This window comes from Bufo bufo, chromosome 2 (genome assembly GCF_905171765.1).
Source record: "Bufo bufo chromosome 2, aBufBuf1.1, whole genome shotgun sequence".
Lineage (NCBI taxonomy): Eukaryota > Metazoa > Chordata > Amphibia > Anura > Bufonidae > Bufo > Bufo bufo.
Genome location: NC_053390.1, coordinates 278882418 through 278904105, shown reverse-complemented (window position 1 = coordinate 278904105; position 21688 = coordinate 278882418). Strand labels below are relative to the sequence as shown.

General features: G+C 43.7%; 1 protein-coding gene across 5 annotated transcripts in view; it reads right to left on the bottom strand.

Moving 5' to 3' along the window:
• Positions 1-387: 387 nt before the first annotated feature.
• Positions 388-21688, bottom strand: part of GIT2 (GIT ArfGAP 2) — a 114478-nt gene continuing 93177 nt past the window's right edge. For 4 of the 5 annotated variants that reach the window (XM_040416577.1, XM_040416579.1, XM_040416580.1 and 1 more), the window contains 4 exons: positions 17342-17424; positions 13511-13699; positions 3012-3075; positions 388-1225 (listed from right to left, as the gene is read on the bottom strand). In XM_040416577.1, the coding sequence (XP_040272511.1) occupies positions 1013-1225; positions 3012-3075; positions 13511-13699; positions 17342-17424 (549 nt within the window). In that variant the 3' untranslated portion in view covers positions 388-1012. Of the gene's footprint in view, positions 1226-3011; positions 3076-10920; positions 11047-13510; positions 13700-17341; positions 17425-21688 lie in introns of all 5 variants that reach the window. The other variant, XM_040416582.1, reaches the window with a different exon arrangement.

The following is a 21688-nucleotide window of genomic DNA, read 5'->3' as shown; positions in this document are numbered from 1 at the left end:
ACAGTGATAAAAAATATATAACAAAGGAATTTAAAGGGGGTTTCCAGGACTATAATATTGATGGATAGGTCATGGGTATCATATTGGTGATGTATCCTTCTGGCACCCCAGCTGATCAAAGACAGAAGGGGCTGCGGTGCTCACCCTCATTGTTTAAGAGACATGGCTTTGTACTTTTATTAGTAGCAGTACCTGGTATTGTAGCTCACCTCAACTCAGTCCCATTCAGGTGAATGGCACCAAACTGCAGTAGCATACAAAGCCTGTGCCTTGTAAACAACGAAAGAGAGGTGGAGGGTTGGCCCCTTAATTCAGGTTATGTGGGGTTGGACCTCACCAATAAGGATAGGCGTATCAACTTTCTAGTCTAGGATAACCCCTTTAAAGTTTTTTTTTTTTGACAGTCTTAAACTGACTACCTATACTCAGGATAGGTAATTAGTATATGATCGGTTTGAGTCTGACTCCTGGGACCACTACTGATCAGCTGTTTGAGGAGGCCACGGCACTCTGGAGAGTGTCGTGGCCTCCTCACAGCTTACCAAGCACAGCGCCGTACATAGTATAGTGGCTGTGCTTGGTATTGCAACTCAGCCCCGTTCACTTGAATGGGACTGAGCTGCACCTAGGCCATGTGACCACTGACCACGATGTCACTGATCTATGGCAAGCTGCAAGAAGGGTTTCCCCGCTGTTGGACCCCAACCAATCAAATACTGATGACCTACTGTATCTTCAGGACAGGTCATCAGTATAAAACTGTCAGAAAAACCCCTTTAAAGTTCTCTGAGTAATGGATGAAGTACAATGCTTTTTAAACTGGCAGAAAAGTTTACATATAAGGCAGTGGGGTAAATTAAGATAGTCCAGAGAAACACTTAGAAGTAATACATGCAAATAGTAATACTGATACTGAAGTCTTAAGATGAACCTGCCTAATTATCAAATAAAACCTTAAGAAAAATGTAAGTCCCACATGTCCTTCAGGAAAACAAAAGGTGACCACTATTCCTTAGTTTGTGTTTTCTTTGGTTGTAATGGTGACCAATTGTTTGGCAGCCTTAGCGATGTCATAGGCGCACTGAATGACTTGCTGTGTCACCAGCTGAATGTCGGTGCTCGGACTGGACTCGATCGGCAGGGTCTTTTTGCACTCAGTTTGCAGTCGATAAGCACTGGATGTAAGAAGGCGTAGTGATGTTCTCACCATGTCCGACTTGGGTTTCTAATAAGACAAGAAAGGAGCACAACAGATCATCGTAGAGTTACGTCAAACATTTTTTCCAGGAATCCCATTAAGGCCTAGTATCAACCAAAAGCTTGTTGTCTTTAAGACCATGTACTAGGCACAATCCAATGGTCAGATTTGCTGGAAGTGACAACAGCAGGAACACTTGAAGGAGTTGTCCAGGATTAGAAAAATAGGGCTACCTACTTCCAAAAACAGTAACACATGCGTGGTACTACGGTTCAGCCTCATTCACTTCAGTGGAGCTGAACTGCAATAACAGACTAGACCCATGGATGATATCTGGAAGAAAGCAGCCATATTTTCTAATCCTGGACAACCCCTTTAAGGATTGCTTTATGGATTTACTCCCATTGTACACTAGATGTCTGGTGCATAGTGCTTGCATGTGGGAAATACAAATGAGATTCATGTATGTCTTTCACGGACAAACTGTTCAAAAGAGGAGTTATTTTTCACAAAGACCTAGGCTGCTTAGGATCCGGCGATTTAGTAGTCATGCCCGAATGCAGATAATAAAACAATATAAGGAGCTCAGTATACGTTAATCCTTCACCAGGACGGTGGGTCTTTTTTAGACATAGTAACTTTCCAATGACCAATTTATTTTCCTGGGGATCATATGATGCTGCTGATCACTGAAGGAGAACCAGGATGAAGAAGCAGTGCAACCTGCAGAACAATCACTGGAAGCTAGCACAGCGAATGATCAAAGACCAGGAGGGAATCAAACTTGTTCATGCTCTGGGCTATTTGACCAGACAAGGAGTTGGAGGGAATGTATGTGTACACAGCATTCTCTGTAGAACCATCTAAAGAATCACTTCTGTGAAATATTTGTCTTCTCATGTACTTCACTACAGTTGCCTTATTTTGATTTTTTTTTGTGTAATGTGACCTTACAAGGGGGAGCAATATATTCTTTTACCAAAAAATTATAAAGGTACAGACAGTACTGCCTCTCTGAGTCATGAAACTGGAGACTAACAAAAATGCTGTCTTCTGGTTATGTATCCAAGAGTAGTCAGCAACTAGTTACAATCAGTATTCGGTGAGATTATATTAAAGGGGTTTTCCAATGTATAGATATTGATGACCTATCCTCAGCGTAGGTCACCAATATCAGATCGATGGGGGTATGACGCCCCCAACCAATCAGCTGTGTTGGAAACACAGTGGGTGGATCCAGAAGCAGAAAGCTTGGTCCACTGTGTAGTGGCTGTGCTGGGGTATTACAGCTCAGCCCCCAGTCACTATCTATACCAGGGATCAACAACTTTTGGCACTCTAGCTGCTGTGAAACTACAACTCCCAGCATGCACACTTACTCAGCTATTATTGTAACACCCATAGAAGTTAGTAAAGGAGGAGTCTGGGAGCATCTGTAGTGTCCGGGGTTGCTAATCCATGATCTAGCCACTGGAAAACCCCTGAATTGTGTCATTCAAGGATGCCCAAACTGCGGCCCTCCATCTGTTGTAAAACTACAACTCCCACCATGCCCTGCTGTAGGCTGTCCGGGCATGCTGGGAGTTGTAGTTTTGCAACAGATGGAGGGCCGCAGGTTGGGCATTCCTGGTGTAATTCATATCAACACTATCCTGGTTGACGATATGAAGCATTAGAGACTCCAGAGTATAACCTGGTTGCTCTGGGATGATTATAGAGGTAATATGGATATTCAGGTGTAGACAAGGTTTTTGTGTCATGATCAATACTGTGTTACCAACCTGATATTTGCAGTGCACAGCACTGAGCTCACCTTTGGAAAGAGGGCTGCCATTTCTGTCACTGCAACGTGTATTCTTTCCGAACATGGTAAATAGCTGAAAACACAAAGAATGGACTCTATGAAAACTAGGTCTCATTTACATGGGAGATAACCAGTATTGTCTTCACAGCTGTGCCATCTGCCAAGAGTGGCATATTACCTGGCAATCACACTAAACTACCTTTATGACACTGCCCAATCTTTATCCCACACATCGGTGATTGACTATTATAAGAGCCCATTTAATTTTTTGTGTGAGTGAATACAGGTAGTGTAAAAATGGCACCTACATTTTGTAGATCAGCGTTCCTCAACTACAGTCCTCAGGAGACTTCAAAACATGACCGGAGTATGCATGTGTGCGTATGCATATATAATATATATATATACAGTGGGGGAAATAATTATTTGACCCCTCACTGATTTTGTAAGTTTGTCCAATGACAAAGAAATGAAAAGTCTCAGAACAGTATCATTTCAATGGTAGGTTTATTGTAACAGTGGCAGATAGCACATCAAAAGGAAAATCGAAAAAATAACTTTAAATAAAAGATAGCAACTGATTTGCATTTCATTGAGTGAAATAAGTATTTGAACCCTCTAACAAAAAAAGACTTAATACTTGGTGGAAAAACCCTTGTTTGCAAGCACAGAGGTCAAACGTTTCTTGTAATTGATGACCAAGTTTGCGCACATTTTAGGAGGAATGTTGGTCCACTCCTCTTTGCAGATCATCTCTAAATCCCTAAGGTTTCGAGGCTGTCTCTGTGCAACTCTGAGCTTGAGCTCCCTCCATAGGTTTTCGATTGGATTAAGGTCCGGAGACTGACTAGGCCACTCCATGACCTTAATGTGCTTCTTCTTGAGCCACTCCTTTGTTGCCTTTGCTGTATGTTTTGGGTCATTGTCGTGCTGGAACACCCATCCACGACCCATTTTCAGTTTCCTGGCAGAGGGAAGGAGGTTGTCGCTCAGGATTTCACGATACATGGCTCCGTCCATTTTCCCGTTTATGCGAATAAGTTGTCCTGTGCCCTTAGCAGAAAAACACCCCCAAAGCAAAATGTTTCCACCCCCATGCTTGACGGTGGGGACAGTGTTTTGGGGGTCATAGGCAGCATTTTTCTTCCTCCAAACACAGCGAGTTGAGTTAATGCCAAAGAGCTCTATTTTGGTCTCATCAGACCACAGCACCTTCTCCCAGTCACTCTCTGAATCATTCAGGTGTTCATTGGCAAACTTCAGACGGGCCTGCACATGTGCCTTCCTGAGCAGGGGGACCTTGCGAGCCCTGCAGGATTTTAATCCATTGCGGTGTAATGTGTTTCCAATGGTTTTCTTGGTGACTGTGGTCCCTGCTAATTTGAGGTCATTAACTAACTCCTCCCGTGTAGTTCTAGGATGCTTTTTCACCTTTCTCGGAACCATTGACACCCCACGAGGTGAGATCTTGCGTGGAGCCCCAGAGCGAGGTCGATTGATGTTCATTTTGTGCTCCTTCCATTTTCGAACAATCGCACCAACAGTTGTCACCTTCTCTCCCAGCTTCTTGCTAATGGTTTTGTAGCCCATTCCAGCCTTGTGCAGGTCTACAATTTTGTCTCTGACATCCTTGGACAGCTCTTTGGTCTTTCCCATGTTGGAGAGTTTGGAGTCTGCTTGATTGATTGATTCTGTGGACAGGTGTCTTTTATACAGGTGACTAGTTAAGACAGGTGTCCTTAATGAGGGTGACTAATTGAGTAGAAGTGTCTAACCACTCTGTGGGAGCCAGAACTCTTAATGGTTGGTAGGGGTTCAAATACTTATTTCACTCAATGAAATGCAAATCAGTTGCTATCTTTTATTTAAAGTTATTTTTTCGATTTTCCTTTTGATGTGCTATCTGCCACTGTTACAATAAACCTACCATTGAAATGATACTGTTCTGAGACTTTTCATTTCTTTGTCATTGGACAAACTTACAAAATCAGTGAGGGGTCAAATAATTATTTCCCCCACTGTATATATATATATATATATACACACACACACACACACACACACACACACACTGCTCAAAAAAATAAAGGGAACACTTAAACAACACAATGTAACTCCAAGTCAATCACAATTCTGTGAAATCAAACTGTCCACTTAGGAAGCAACACTGAGTGACAATCAATTTCACATGCTGTTGTGAAAATGGGATAGACAACAGGTGGAAATTATAGGCAATTAGCAAGGCACCCCCAATAAAGAAGTGGTTCTGCAGGTGGTGATCACAGACCACTTCTCAGTTCCTATGCTTCCTGGCTGATGTTTTGGTCACTTTTGAATGCTGGCGGTGCTTTCACTCTAGTGGTAGCATGAGACAGAGTCTACAACCCACACAAGTGGCTCAGGTAGTGCAGCTTATCCAGGATGGCACATCAATGCAAGCTGTGGCAAGAAGGTTTGCCTTGTCTGTCAGTGTAGTGTCCAGAGCATGAAGGCGCTACCAGGAGACAGGCCAGTACATCAGAAGACGTGGAGGAGGCTGTAGGAGGGCAACAACCCAGCAGCAGGACCGCTACCTCCGCCTTTGTGCAAGGAGGAGCACTGCCAGAGCCCTGCAAAATGACTTCCAGCAGGCCACAAATGTGCATGTGTCTGCTCAAACGGTCAGAAACAGACTCCATGAGGGCCCGATGTCCACAGGTGGGGGTTGTGCTTACAGCCCAACACCGTGCAGGACGTTTGGCATTTGACAGAGAACACCAAGATTGGCAAATTCGCTACTGGCACCCTGTGCTCTTCACAGATGAAAGCAGGTTCACACTGAGCACATTTGACAGATGTGACAGAGTCTGGAGACGCCGTGGAGAACGTTCTGCTGCCTGCAACATCCTCCAGCATGACCGGTTTGGCATTGGGTCAGTAATGGTGTGGGGTGGCATTTCTTTGGAGGGCCGCACAGCCCTCCATGTGCTCGCCAGAGGTTAGCTGACTGCCATTAGGTACCGAGATGAGATCCTCAGACCCCTTGTGAGACCATATGCTGGTGCAGTTGGCCCTTGGTTCCTCCTAATGCAAGACAATGCTAGACCTCATGTGGCTGAAGTGTGTCAGCAGTTCCTGCAAGACGAAGGCATTGATGCTATGGACTGGCCCGCCCGTTCCCCAGACCTGAATCCAATTGAGCACATCTGGGACATCATGTCTCGCTCTATCCACCAACGTGACGTTGCACCACAGACTGTCCAGGAGTTGGCAGATGCTTTAGTCCAGGTCTGGCAGGAGATCCCTCAGGAGACCATCCGCCACCTCATCAGGAGCATGCACAGGCGTTGTAGGGAGGTCATACAGGCAAGTGGAGGCCACACACACTACTGAGCCTTATTTTGACTTGTTTTAAGGACATTACATCAAAGTTGGATCAGCCTGTAGTGTGTTTTTCCACTTTCATTTTGAGTGTGACTCCAAATCCAGACCTCCATGGGTTTAAAAATTTGATTTCCATTTTTAATTTTTGTGTGATTTTGTTGTCAGCACATTCAACTATGTAAAGAACAAAGTATTTCAGAAGAATATTTAATTAATTCAGATCTAGGATGTGTTATTTTTGTGTTCCCTTTATTTTTTTGAGCAGTGTATATGTATATATATATATATATATATATATATATATATATATTTTTTATTTTTTATTCCACACTGTATTTTTTGCACCATAAGATGCATTTTTCCTCTCCCAAAGTGCAATGGGGTGAATACTAATGAGCGCTTCCATTATGGAAGCGCTCACTAGTACCGGAGGACCGGGAAACGGTGAAGTCTCTGTGCTCAACACTTCCTGGTCCTCGGCTGTGCACAGCGTGAGGATGTTCTGTGACCTCATGCTGTACACACCAAGTCACAGCACAGCCGACGGCAGGAGGGAGCACTGGAGGAGAGGAGCGTGAGTGTCCGGAGAGTTAAGTGTTTTTATTTTTAGGTGATATGGGGCTGATCTGAGGTCTGAAGGGGGACGCGGTTATTTATTTTGGAGCTCTAATATTGATGACCTCTCTTCAGGATAGGTAATCAATATCAGATCAGTGGGGGTCCGACACCCCTGCTGAGCAGCTGGTTGAAAGGAAGGCTGCGCTCCATGTGAGCGCACCCTTCCCTTGTTTGTTTACCTGCACGCCGTCGAGAGTGTAGCGATGAGCAGGTGTAACTACAAGCTGTTCTATTAATTTCAATAGGACGGCTCATTCTTATGTATAGGAACGGCCGTTCCATAGATGTAAATGGGGCAGCTTCTTGTAATTACACCTGCTCACCGCTGCACTGTCGAAGGCGAGTGCATAAACAATGAAGGGAAGGCAGTGCACGCATGGAGCGCTGCATTCCCTTCAACCAGTTGATTGGCAGGGGAACCGGGTGTCAGACCCCACTGATCTGATATTGATGACCTATTAAATAAGATAAAGCTACTTGCTTAAGAGCTTATGCCCATGACGATAATTTTCATCAGTGTGCCATCTGCATTTTTTTTTGCACACTGACCCATTCTTTTCTATGGGGCCATGCACACATCTGTATTTTTGGCTTTGGCTGTTCCACAAATTATAGAGAAGACTTTGCCCATATTTGCAGATGACATCAGCCCTTTCTATTGATGGAAGTGAGAAAAATATGAAGCGTACATGAATGCTATGCGTATTGTGCAGATCTGTTTTATATGGACACGGCTGTGTGCATAAGCCCTTAATCAGGAGAAGAAAAGCTGTGACTGAAGACGTGTTTCATTACAATCATTTATTGAAATAACAAAAGGAAGATTTCAGTATTTGTAGGATATTGAATAAAGAGATTTTTGTCATATTCAATATCCTATGTATTTTAAACATCATGCATAAAAAGGCATCTAAATAAGTAATTCATTAGATGCAAACACCTCAAACGCATACACACAGTATTAATAGCATAGTACCAAGTGGAGAACTCCAGGGCTATAACATCTGTCACACATTATTTACATTAGGAGTATCAGTGAGCCCAAAAATATATTATTAGGTTGTGGGAATAACCTTTGTAAATTCCCTATCACTTGCTATTAGGATGCTGAAAAATGGCTTTAGGTGAAGCTATGGAGGCTCGTCCCCGTCTGCAATTGGGCTGCCCCCAACACCGGATGTTTTCATCGGTGTGCAGGGAGAAGCAGCAGTACCGTCAGGACCAGGAGCGGCGCAGGGAGCAGGGTAAGTATATTACCTGTGAGGGGCCCAGCACATGGGGGAAATGTTTCTGAAATCAGATAACCCCTTTAAAGGGGTTCTCCGGCCTTTTAATATTGAATGACCTATACTCCGGTTAGGACATCAATATCAGACCGGCGGGGACACCAAGCACCCCCGCCGATCAACTGTATGAGGTGATGGCGCGTACAGTGCGCATGTGCCATCTCCCTTCCTGTTCTCTGCTGCTTTGCCACAGACAGCAACTGTGAGCAAGAAGAGAGAAGCGAGTCGGCACGTGCGCCCTGTGCACACAGTCTCCTCATACAGCTGATTGGCAGGGGTGCCGGACCCCTGCCGATCTGATATTGATGCCCTATCCTGAGGATAGGTCATCAATATTAAAAGCCCGGAGAACCCCTTTAAAATAACATGACTTCTATTTAAAGAGGTCTCCAAGAAAAAAAAATGAAAATACTGAAAAAACATGTTATTATAAATAAAATGAATGCCTTTCATTATTTATAGTGGCTCATTTTGTTTAGGGGAAAGATAACGGATGAATTAAAATGGCTGCTATCAGATTCCTAGTCATGGAATCAGTCCTCCTAATGACATTGCAGGACAGCCTGTGTGAGAATGCACAGAATCTGACTTTTAGTTCCTCCACTGATGCCCCATAAATAAAATGAGCCATTATAAATAAAGGCATTTAACAGTTTATTTATAAAATAAACTTTTGTATTTTCATTTTTTTTTTCTTTCCTCTTAAGTATACTGAAAGTAGGTTAAAGCCTAGGGGCCCTTTTACACTGGCCAAGGATCAGGGCAATTATCGGGAACAAATGCTGGTTCCCAATAATTACTAGTTTGTCAGGTGATTGCAACTTTTGTGTGGCACCAAAAATCCTTCTCTGTTGGCAGCACTTCGCCCTATTTAAGTGGAGATGAGCTGCTGACAAATCATCGTAGTAATGATCATTCGTCTCCATACATTAACGATGATTGCTACTGGGCAGTCAATGATCGCCCATTCTTTCAGCCCTTGTAAAAGGGTCCTTAGGGTACTTTCACACATGCGGCAGAGGATTCCGGCAATCCGGGTGCATTTGTGAGACGGATCCTGCATTGCAATACCGGATCAGTCTCTCCGGTGTCATCTAGGAAAACAGATCCGGTATTATTATTTTTTTGCATTTTTAAAGGTCTGAGCATGCGCAGACTGGAAAGCCGGATCCGTTTTGCCGGAACACTTAATGCCGGATTTGGCACTAATACACTTTAATGTAAATGAATGCCAGATCCGGAATTCCGGCAAGTGTTCAGTATTTTTGGCCGGAGAGAAAACTGCAGCATGCTGCAGTATTTTCTCTGTCCAAAAAACCTAAGAGGGACTGAACTGATGCATCCTGAACGGAATGCTCTCCATTCAGAATGCATTAGGATAAAACTGATCAGTTTTGTTCCAGTATTGAGCTCCTGTGACGGAACTCAATACCGGAAAAGAAAACCGCTAGTGTGAAAGTACCGCTTCCTGGATCTCTCGGATTGTAAGGTGTGTGTAAAATACTGGGAATTAGTCGTTAAACTTGAAGTACTGAGAGATGTTAGGCTCTAAACAGCGCTGAAAGTAGCCGCAATTTTTGTGTGTTTGACATCACAAGTAGCACTCTGTATGAGAACCATCCATAGTTCCATTTACTTAAAGGAGCTAGCCACTCTGTTTTTACACATGTGCTGTAAATAGCATTAGGTGACCTGACACATCCATCAGCCTCTTCACACTGAGATTTTCTCAGGCACAGTGTTCACGGGAGGCTGCTGAAGGACGAATCTGGTCACGCCCCTCCATCTGTGGCCATGTTTAGGGCAGGATCACCATCCAGTCTATGGAGCAAACTGTAATGGTATATACAGCACATCTGAGAAAAAAAAAATCCCTTTAGGGCTCATTCAGACGACCGTATCCATTTTTTGCCGATCCACAAAACACTGATACGGCCGTTTGCGGAACGGCCAGCCCTAGGATAGAAATGCCTATTCTTGTCTGCAATTGCGGATGATAATAAGACATGTTCTATTTTTTGTGGGCCCCACTGAATTTAATGAGTCCGCCCCCGTTCCACAAAATTGCGGAAAGCATGTGGACTTAAATATACAGGCGTGTGAAAGGGCCCTTAATCTGAAAATGCATCCGAAGAAATTATTAACTGCTTAGAGATACAGAAGGAAACATGACTATGCCTTCTATAACTGCACTCTGGGACCTGCAAGTTAAAAGCTATTCATTAATATCTATGGTATTGCGCTCCAAACAATGGGAGCACTTCCAATAACTACTAATTATATCTCATTATATAGCAAAACAACGGCCGACAGGAAAAGCCTGCAATTAGTAACCATGGCGAATAGTATGCACCCGTCAGGAAATGCAGTTATAGCATGCAGTGAGTGTTCAGACCAGAGGTAGAAGAAAAAAACAGGACGCGCATTCATTCTGCCGGTGTGAACAGCAAGATGAAATCCACGTCAAACAGGAAAAAGTACAATTGTCATATTACACTTTCATGTAATCGAGTGTATAGAGGACTGGATTTATTGGTCATTAATTTACTTCCACCAATGGGCATGACAGCTTGCAGCAAAGAGAGACAGGCAAAAAAAACAGAAATAGAGAGGTCACTGTGCCTGGGAAACAGGGACAGAGGCCGGAGTACCAGGAGGTAGAGTCTGGCTGCTGGAGGGTCAATGGCTGCAGTGGGGCTTTCTCTGCCCAAGGAACCAATGTGCTAAAACAACCAAGGCTATGCCTCAGCCTGCGCACACTTTCACGTTCAAAGGGCCTGTTTCAGAATAAGCGGAGGACATGACAGAAGAACAAAATGTCAATATAGAAATGATTCTGTGAAATACTTAACAATTGAGTTAGTATAAAAAAAAAAAAGCAAATGGCAATAACATAGGAAAGCAGCACAACACAATAGATTACATGACGTATTTTGTAGTTGCCATCAGATTGAGGAACCATGTTCATACTCTACATCACAATGGCAGAAATCCGACAATATGCTGCTTGTAGATATTGTAGCATAAAATAAGCTTTTAGACTCTAAATTGTTGTATTCTCCTGTGTAGCACCACCATGACTGAAGTGTGCTAAGAGCTACTACAAGCCGAAAAAGACAAACATTAGCCTTCAGAGGGCAACATAGTTGCAGAACGTACTATTTATCTATTAATGTGGATGGCAAATTATGCTATGTAATGCATTCAGTGCACTAATAATTAGCTCTTGCCATGTGGAAATCAGTTCCAGTCACCACACAACTGCATGGAAGAGTTCCAATCATACCTAAAATGATGGAGGCTAATGGTCTAAAGATATGGAAAGCAGGCCAACATATTACATGCTGTAAAAAACAAAACTAATAACATACTAGAAGGATCTTTTGTGATCTGGAATATACTAGAATAACCAGTGTGTGACGATACACGCTCGTATAGTTTTCACTTGGTTGGGGCTAAGCTGCACCAACAAAACCCATGGGCAAGAAAGGTTTTGTTTCCGCAGACTTTTTCTACTCAAGGATGGATGGAGCAGAGTGTACAAGACAGTATTTTTTTTATTTATTTTTTTACAGCATGTAAAGTATTGTAAGAGTATTTTAAAGTACTGATTGGTTCTCCCCTTTAATTCTGTTTAATACTCTGTGTAATAGTTCCCCTTGTAATTAAGTGGGTTAGAGATAATACCCATCCCCCATTGTGCTGATAAGACCACATTCCTGAGTGATCTCAGGGACATGCGTGCTGCACACTGGCGGAGGGGCTAACCGTTTTAAACTCTGTGACACGCATTCCCTCAGGAGACTTCAGGATGCAAGTATGACTTGCCCTATCTCTTCAACACCCTGGGGTGTCGGTCATGTTATAACGTGGTAGACAGCCATGGGTTATAGCATGATCGACGGAGTCTCCACCTCACATTACATGTTGCATATTTAGGCTAGTGATGTTTATTTACTTTTTATTATTCTGTATGTGATTTGTTTGTGTTATTGTGTATTTAATCACACTTAGTAAATATATTTATTTACCAAGCCTGCGTAAGTTTATTCATTGTCAAATCTTTAGAATTCATGTTACGTTACAAATATGTTGTCCTGCTTTCCATATCTTTAGACAGTTAGCTTCCAGCATTTTTAGGTATTATTGGAACTTTTCCATATTGGTGTGAACCACTACAATTCCTAGGAATCTTTAAACCCTCCCTCCAGAAGTGACAGCACAGTGTCACACACAAGACTTCCATGTTGTTCTCTGGAATCAAATCTAGAAGGTCTGCAGCTCTTTTCCACTTTTGGGTAAAATGTGTGGAGGATCAAATGGATATTAAAGCTTTGGTACATTTTGCTCTGTCTCTTGCTCTGCTTGCTGTATCACACTGAATCAATGTCAAGCCTCAGGTATGGAATTGGTAAATCTGACCATTGTGTACACTTCCCTTCACTGCTACATAGCACCAATCTCCAAGAACTTAGCTTAGTTATAAATACTGAAGTCTTAAAGGGGTTGTCTGGGTTCAGAGCTGAACCCGGACATGCCCTTATTTTCACCAAGGCAGCCCCCCTGAGGCTAGCATCGGAGCATCTCATGCTCCGATGCGGTCCCTTGCCCTGCGCTAAATTGTGCAGGGCACACTCTCTTTTGTTTATCATAACACACTGCCGGGCTGAAGCTTCCGCTCGACAGTGTGTTCGGTGACGTCACCGGCTCTGATGGGTGGGCTTTAGTGCTGCCCTAGCCGTTTTACTGGTTAGGGCAGCGCTAAATCCTGCCCATCAGTGTCTGTGACGTCACCGGGCTTCCTGGCAGCCCCATGGAGAGCCCCAGTACGTCACCGGATCTCTAAAAAATGCCTTTGCCCTGCGAGATTTAGCGCAGGGCAAAGGAGAGCATTGGAGCATGCTCAGGTCAGAGGGGCTGCCTGGGTGAAAATGGAGGAATGTCTGGGTTCAGCTCTGAACCCGGACAACCCCTTTAAGGCTGGACAAAGCCCAGTGACCATGTTGCAATGGCGATTGGAAAATCTGCCCTGGTGACCAGTTTTGCTCCCTCCCATTAAAGCATTTGAAGGCAAGGTGCTTCCGCCCCACATATGTATTTGCATGTCAGCAACAACAATGTTCATAGTAAGGTTTCCATTATTTACAGCTTAAACACATTACATTGATGTCTATATAGTACAGTATATGGCTACATTTTATGGTCCTTTCCTACATTAAGGTCCATCTAAACTCAACTTACCTGTCATGTTTGTTTTCCTGTGCTGCCCTAAGCAGCTCTTGGATGTTTTTGGTGATCTGTTCAGTCTTCCGAATTACATCCTCTGTGCTGGGCAGAGTGGAGCTTATATTTACATCAGGGTCATCTATTTCTGGAATGGAGCCTTCTCCATGCCAGGGCAGGCTTCTCTGTCTCCCTTTTCTACTTGAACTGCATAGAAAAAGGAGGCTTAGAAAATGATTACTGTATAATAAGAGCATGCATTGTATTATATTCTGCTGTGCTTTAAATAATAATCATCATTTCCTCTTCATGACTATCTTTCAAAGAAAAGAAAATAAAGTGAGCAAATATTCAGGCCAGATTCATGTTCTAAATGAAGAACGATTACTTTGGACAACCGTGATTTTTAAATTACATTACTCATTTCCTGTGCACAACTGGATTAGCCACATACACGATGTTCTGAAGCTTCACAGAAGCAGCTTGTAAATGGAATTTGCAAACTTTTGTAATAGATTCACTGCTTCTACAAAGACAAAAACCATCACAATGCCATAATATGGTTCTAGATGACTAAGGGCCCTTTAACACATGCAGATAATGAGGCCAATTATCGGGTACAAACACTCATTCTCAATAATTGGCCTGTGTACGGTAAATGTTCCACCAATCACTCGAAAAATGAGAAAATGCAATGAAGGATGATTTATCCCCTATTCACTTTCCATATGATGTAAAGAAAATACATTTATGTGTATGAGCCCTAAGAATGAGCGAAGCGAGCTTCGAATCCTAGATCCGAAGTCGCTTCGCTAAAAACTTTGGTTTAATGCTGTACAGAGAACAGTCGCCATACAGCATTAAAATGTATGGCCTCCGACGAGGCGAAGTGAGTTATTCTGTGAATAAGTTCGGTATTTGATTTTTAAACTGAAAAACCATTTTAAAACTTGGACCCAAACTTGTGTTGGGTTCCGGGGTACTAGTCGGAACCGAAGCAGAGTTCAGATCCAAGTTTTAAAATGGATTTTCATTTTAAAAATCAAATACCCAAGTTATTCACCAAAGTCTCATGACACTTCGGGGATAACTGACTTGGCTTCGTTGGAGGCAATACATTTTAATGCTGTATGGCAACGGATCTCTGTACAGCATTAAACTGAAGTTTTGAACGAAGCGACCTCGGATCTAGGATCCGAAGCTCGTTTAACTCATTCCTGGGTACGACCATATGGCACGGTTGTGTCACGGCCATGGTGCAGTCGAGTACTGTGCAGTGATCTCCAGTTAATCTAATGAAGACATGACAGTTGGTCTGTATTGTTAATTGTCATCGAGCCGTGCCATGTGGTCATACCCTAAGGCCTCTTTCAAATGAGCGTGTCCTGTGCATAAATCATGGCACATGCATAAGTGTGATTTCTCCTTATGGACACTGCTTGTTTTGCAAGAGTGCACAACATTATAATGCTGTATGTCTTTGCATGACCTTACATCTACAGAATTATACTGACATAATGCTATTAGTATAAGCCCTTATTCACACAGTCCGTGTTCGGGCAGTGATTTCCCATCAGTGATTTTGAGCCAAAACCAGGTACGGCTCTAAACACAGAACAGGAGCAGATCTTTATACCTGGTCTCTCTGTGTAGGCTCCAACCCTGGTTTTGGCTCACAATCACTGATGGAAATCACTGACGTGTGAATAAGGCCTCATGCACAATGCCGTCGTTTGCATCCGCATCAGAGCCGCCGTTTTTGCGGCTTGGATGCGGACCCATTCACTTCAACGGGGCCGCAAAAGATGCGGACAGCACTCCGTGTGCTGTCCGCATCTGTGGCCCCGCTAAAAAATAATAACATGTCCTATTCTTGTCCGCGCTTTGCGGACAAGAATAGGCATTTATATTGCCGGCGCCCATTCCGTTCCGCAAATTGCGAAAAGGCAACACGGGCGGCTTTCGTTTTTTTGCGGATCCGCGGTTTGCGGACCGCAAAAAACGGCACGGCCGTGTGCATGAGGCCTTAGGCGTCACTCTTTAGTAGTAAGGTTATGCAGAGAGACATAGCATTATAGGATCAGAATAATGCTAAGTGCTCCTGCAAAACAAGCAGTGTCCATAACGGGAAATCGCGCTCACACACAGCGTGATCTCCGCACAGGACATGCTTGTCTGAAAGAGTCCTAAGGGCTCTTTCACACGAGTGTGTGCCTTGCAGGAGTCACACTCTCTGTGAGAGAGGGATTGTGCAATCTGGATTTAGGAAGCGCAAGGGACACGCTCAATTGAAAGAGCCCTAAACCTAAGTTACCTATAACTCCAAGTATGCTTTTGGACTGTAGCTGTAGTTCGAATTTGTCAGTAGCACTACAAAAAGTGTCAGTGCAGCCCTAGACTAAAGGGGTTACTATGCTGGTGGCAGAGTTCTTTATTGCTTCTTTTAGGCTAACATATGTTTGCACTACATACCTGTATGCAAAACTGATGTTTAGAGCATAGTGGTCCACATTTACTAAGGGAGAATTCACATCTCTGTTTCATTTTCTGTTCTTCAGTCAGAACAGGGGGAAAAAAACAGATCCTGTGCATCCGTTATGCAGACTTGGCATCCGTTTGAGCCAGTTTCATCAGAGATCCATTATTTTAGATGGAAAAAAGTGTCCTGCATGCAGTACTTTTTTTTTATGGATCTCTGACTGATATGGCTCAAATGGTTGCAGAATGTGCAACATTATAAATTTTTTAAAGGATTCTGTTAAAAAAATTGATTCTGTGCATAATTGATGCGCAGGATCTGTTGTTTTTACATTTTTTTTTACCGTTTTATTTCTTCTGACAGATCAGAAGAATGGAAAATGAAACAGAGATAGGAACTCTACCCTAATATGTGTGCACCTAGATTCTGGCTTAAATTGTGCCAAAAAGTTTTGTAATTTGGTCCATCTAGAGCTAGAGAAATGATCTGTGTATAGCCCAAGAGGAGGTGGCATAATTCACAACATTTTCTGCCAAAACGGTGTGCAAACTAAGGGTACTCTCACACTTGTGTTGTGAAGATCCGGTAGGCAGTTCCATCGCCGGAACTGCCTGCCGGATCCGAAAATCCGTTTGCAAACGGATAGCCTTAGTAGACAGATTCGAATGCGGAACAGTCTAACAAATACATTGAAACACCGGATCCGTCGCTCAGGATCCGGTATTTATTTTTTTGCATTTTTAAAAAGGTCTGCACATGCACAGACCGGAAAACTGGATCCGTTTTGCCGGAACACTTGGTTCTGGATCCGGCATTAATGCATTTCAATGGAAAATAATGTGTTCCGGAATTTTGGATGGAGAAAATACCGCAGCATGCTGCAGTATTTTCTCTGGCCAAATACCGTAAGAGGGACTGAACTGAAGACATCCTGATGCATCCTGAACGGATTGTTCTCCATTCAGAATGCATTAGGATAAAACTGATCAGTTCTTTTCCGGTATTGAGCCCCTGTGACGGAACTCTATGCCGGAGAACTTTAACGCTAGTGTGAAAGTACCCTAAGCCAACCAATAGTTTGTATAAAGTTAGACAAAGGTATCTATCCCTGCATTACATTCATCATCCGGTCTGTGCCACTGAGATAGATCTGGTGCAGGTCTAGCCTGCCTGTATAATTTACACCATCTATAGGATTAATTTAGTGAGTGCTTCCTTTGAACTACAGTATGAATCCCCATTTGGATCACTGTTTTACAGTGGCAGATTTTAAACCTAATCTCCTAACCTTTTTTTAATTTAGGCTCAATAAATGGCTGCAAAGCTACACATAATCTTAAAAATATGTAATAACTACATTTCAGACTTACCTCGTTTCTTCCAGCTCTGCATCATGAAGGGTATTATCATAGTCGCTTTCTTGTACACTGGTTTGCTTTTCTACTTTTGACCCCTGTGAGTGAGTGAGCAGATACTTCGCATAATTATAGATTTCAATAGCTGCTGAAAAATAGCTTCCCCCTATGCTCCGGATACCTAGACAATCAGCTGAGCAAAGTTCTCCAGACCTGCAGGATTACAATAGGCAGCACATACAAATGGCGTAACTTGTATCCATGATCACAATTACTACCTGTACAAAAGGGAGCAATTCAAATGTTCTGTGGCTAGGATTCAAATCTGCTTTTGTGGTGTAAAAATGTCGCAACTGATGCCAGTGTTACATGTTTTTGCAACATTTGGTGAGCCTTGCCGCTTTTAGAAGTGAGGTAAAAAAGTAGGTCAGGATTTCAGGATTAGAACACCTTTAAGTCTCAATTTATGATGTGTAATTTTTAAAAGGTGGCAAAACGTCCCATTTCCATGCCAGGCAACCCCCTGGTGTACTTTTTCAGACATAGGCCTCATGCACACGACCGTTGTTGTGTTCCGTTCCGCAAAATGGGGTTCCGTTGTTCTGTGATCCGTTTTTGTTTCCGTGTGTCTTCCTTTATTTTTGGAGGATCACCAGACATGAAGGAAAGTAAAAAAAAAAGTCAAGTTTGCCATGCAAAAGGATAGGAAAAAAATGGATGCGGATGACAATCTTGTGTGCCTCCGTGTTTTTTCACGGTCCCATTGACTTGAATGGGTCCGCGAACCGTTTTCCGTGAAAAAAATAGGACAGGTTATATTTTTTTTGACGGACTGGAACCACGGACGACAAACTGTGCATTAGCCGAGTTTTCAACGGACCCATTGAAAGTCAATGGGTCCACAGAAAATCACGAAAAACGGAACAACGGACACGGAATGAAACAACGGTCGTGTGCATGAGGCCATAGGCGTACACCACATTGCACTTGCAGCAAATATATTATTAAAAGGGAGCCATTTGATAAATTTGGCACAACCTTACAAAGCAAAGACTTAAAACTGACCCCAAAACCACCGCAAATGATAAATTTCCCCAAAGTTTTGTACATGTCACATACATAGTGGAGGTAATTGTATTCCTAGAGTAAGTTATTAAAACGTGTAACACTAGTGATGCGTCTCCATTTCTAGGATGTTTATAATTAGAACGCACCTATATTAAAATCTAAAAAATCTGGTTTTAAATAGTCCAACTCACGTCACATCAAGAAGCTGAGATCTCTGCCTAAGGCCTCCTGCACACGGCTGTTTTTTTCCCCGTTTACTGGCCGTTTTTTGCGTTCCGTATATGGAACCATTTATTTCAATGGTTCCGCAAAAAAAACGGAATGTACTCCGTATGCATTCCGTTTCCGTATTTCCGTTTTAACATAGAACATGTCTTATTATTGCCTGCAAATCACATTCAGTGGCTCCATTCAAGTCAATGGGTCCGCAAAAAAAACGGAACACATACGGAAATGCATCCGTATGTCTTCCGTTTACGTTCCGTTTTTTGCTGAACCATCTATTGAAAATGTTATGCCCAGCCCAATTTTATCTATGTAATTACTGTATACTGTATATGCCATACGGAAAAACGGAAACAAAAAACGGAACAACGTATCCGTAAAAAACGGACCGCAAAACATTGAAAAAGCCATACGGTTGTGTGCAATAGGCCTAAGGCCTCGTCCACATTTCTGTTTTTCACTGACGTGTGCTGTCCGCATTTTCCACGGACAGCACACGTACCCAAAAATATTTAAATGTGTCTGTTCACATTTCAGTATTTTTTTACTGACCGTGGGTCAGTAAAAGAAAAAAATTAAATCACGGAGACATGCAGTACTTTGATCTGTGATGTGGACCAATCACACACATTGAAGTCTATGGGTCTGTAAAAAATCATGCACACAACACTGATGGCATCCGTGGTGCGTCCGTTTTTCACTGAAGACTAAACAGGAGATTCTTTTGAAATCCATTTTCAGCTGAGCAACGTCAGTGAATTATGGATTACACACGGATGGTAACATGGACCAACCACGGATCCTTCACGGACATCTTCACAGATGAAACACCTACGCTTTTTTTTCACGGACGTGTCACTGACACAGAATGTGGACGAGGCCTAAGGTCCGTTTCAGACGGACGTGTGCGGCCCAGGAAAAACAGTCCGTGTGATGGGCACATTTCCCAGAAAGACTGAGGCTGGTCTAAAACCAAACTGACAGCATCATTTTGATTCATGATGCTCTGATCTCCTGTTTGACCATGTACAGTACAATAGACTTGCGGTCGCGCAGGAACTCACAGCATCATAAGTCACTATAATGCTGTAAGTGCAGGTCAGACGAGCCTTGGTTGGTCACGAAAATGTGGCCATCGCGCAGACTGTTTTTCCGGACTGCACACATTTGTCTGAAACTGGCCTAAAGAAATGACACAGATGAAGCTATGTGGCTTTCAGCTCATTTCTTCTGAAGAGTGGAAAAGTAGCAGCTCTGGAGAGAGATTTATTGATAAATCCTAACAGGTAAAGTCGCTTTCTAGTGCGAGGGGATCATACACTACCTCCTGTCAGCATTCTATAGCCTAAAGCCAGGACTGCTTAAAAATTATTTAACATTTTATTCTTAAATAGGTTGTCCAGGATTTTGATATTGATGGCCATCGATATCTGATCTGCACCATGCACCTCCACAGATCAGCTGTCGCTGACCAGCTGCAGTAACCAGCTCCGTCCACTAAGCTGTGTACTTCCACCGCTACTCTGGAACAGCTGATCAGCATGAGTGGGGGGTGACACGGCACTGCCAGGCAATATAAAAATCCTGGACAACCCTTTTAATGATCGTAGCATCTTGAAGTTCAATACTTAGAATTAATGTTTACAGCTGAGCACCATTTAGGCTACTTTCACACTAGCGTTTAGGTCGGATCCGTCTGGTATGTGCCCAGACGGATCCGCACCTATAATGCAAACGCTTAGATCCGTTCAGAACGGATCCGTTTGCATTACCATGAAAAAAAAAAAAAAAAAAAAAAAAAAAAAAATTATTTTTTTTTTGTTCATGATAATGCAAACGGATCCGTTTTGACTTTACATTGAAAGTCAATGGGAGACGGATCAGTTGGAAAATTGAGCCATACTGTGTCAACTTCAAACGGATCCGTCCCCATTGACTTACATTGTATGTCTGGACGGATCCGTTTGCCTCCGCACGGCCAGGCGGACACCCGAACGCTGCAAGCTGCGTTCAGGTGTCCGCCTGCTGAGCGGAGCGGAGGACAAACGGAGCCAGACTGATGCATTCTGAGCGGATCCGCATCCATTCAGAATGCATTAGGGCTGGACGGATCCGTTCGGGGCCGCTTGTGAGCCCCTTCAAACGGAACTCACAAGCGGAGCCCCGAACGCTAGTGTGAAAGTAGCCTTAGTAAGAGGGTTAACTTTTAGGCCTCATGCACACGACCGTTGTGTGCACCCGTGGCCGTTGTGCCGTTTTCCGTTTTTTTTTTCGCGGACCCATTGACTTTCAATGGGTCCGTGGAAAAATCGGAAAATGCACCGTTTTGCAGCCGCATCCGAAGATCCGTCTGCATAAAAACTTTTTCAAAGCTGAGTTTTCACTTCGTGAAAACTCAGAACCGACAGTATATTCTAACACAGAGGCGTTCCCATGGTGATGGGGACGCTTCAGGTTAGAATATACTAACAGAACTGTGTACATGACTGCTGCCTGGAAGGTGCTGCCAGGCAGCAGGGGGCAGCCCCCCCCCTGTAGTTAACTCATTGGTAGCCAGTGGGCCCCCCCCCCTCCCCTGTAGTTAACTCATTGGTAGCCAGTGGGCCCCCCCCTCCCCTGTAGTTAACTCATTGGTGGCCAGTGGGCCCCCCCCTCCCCTGTAGTTAACTCATTGGTGGCCAGTGGCCCCCCTCCCCCGTAGTTAACTCATTGGTAGCCAGTGGGCCCCCCCCCTCCCCTGTAGTTAACTCATTGGTGGCCAGTGCGGCCGGCCCCCCTCCCTCCCCTGTAGTTAACTCGTTGGTGGCCAGTGGGCCCCCCCCTCCCTCCCCTGTAGTTAACTCGTTGGTGGCCAGTGGGCCTTCTCCCCTCCCTCCCCCTCCTAATTAAAATCTCCCCCCTATCATTGGTGGCAGCGGAGTGTACCGATCGGAGTCCCAGTTTAATCGCAGCTCGCAGGTAAGTATAATGGTTCTACAAATTGCTAAGTAACCATGGCAACCGGGACTGCAGTAGCGTCCTGGTTGCCATGGTTACCGATCGGAGCCCCAGCGATTAAACTGGGACTCC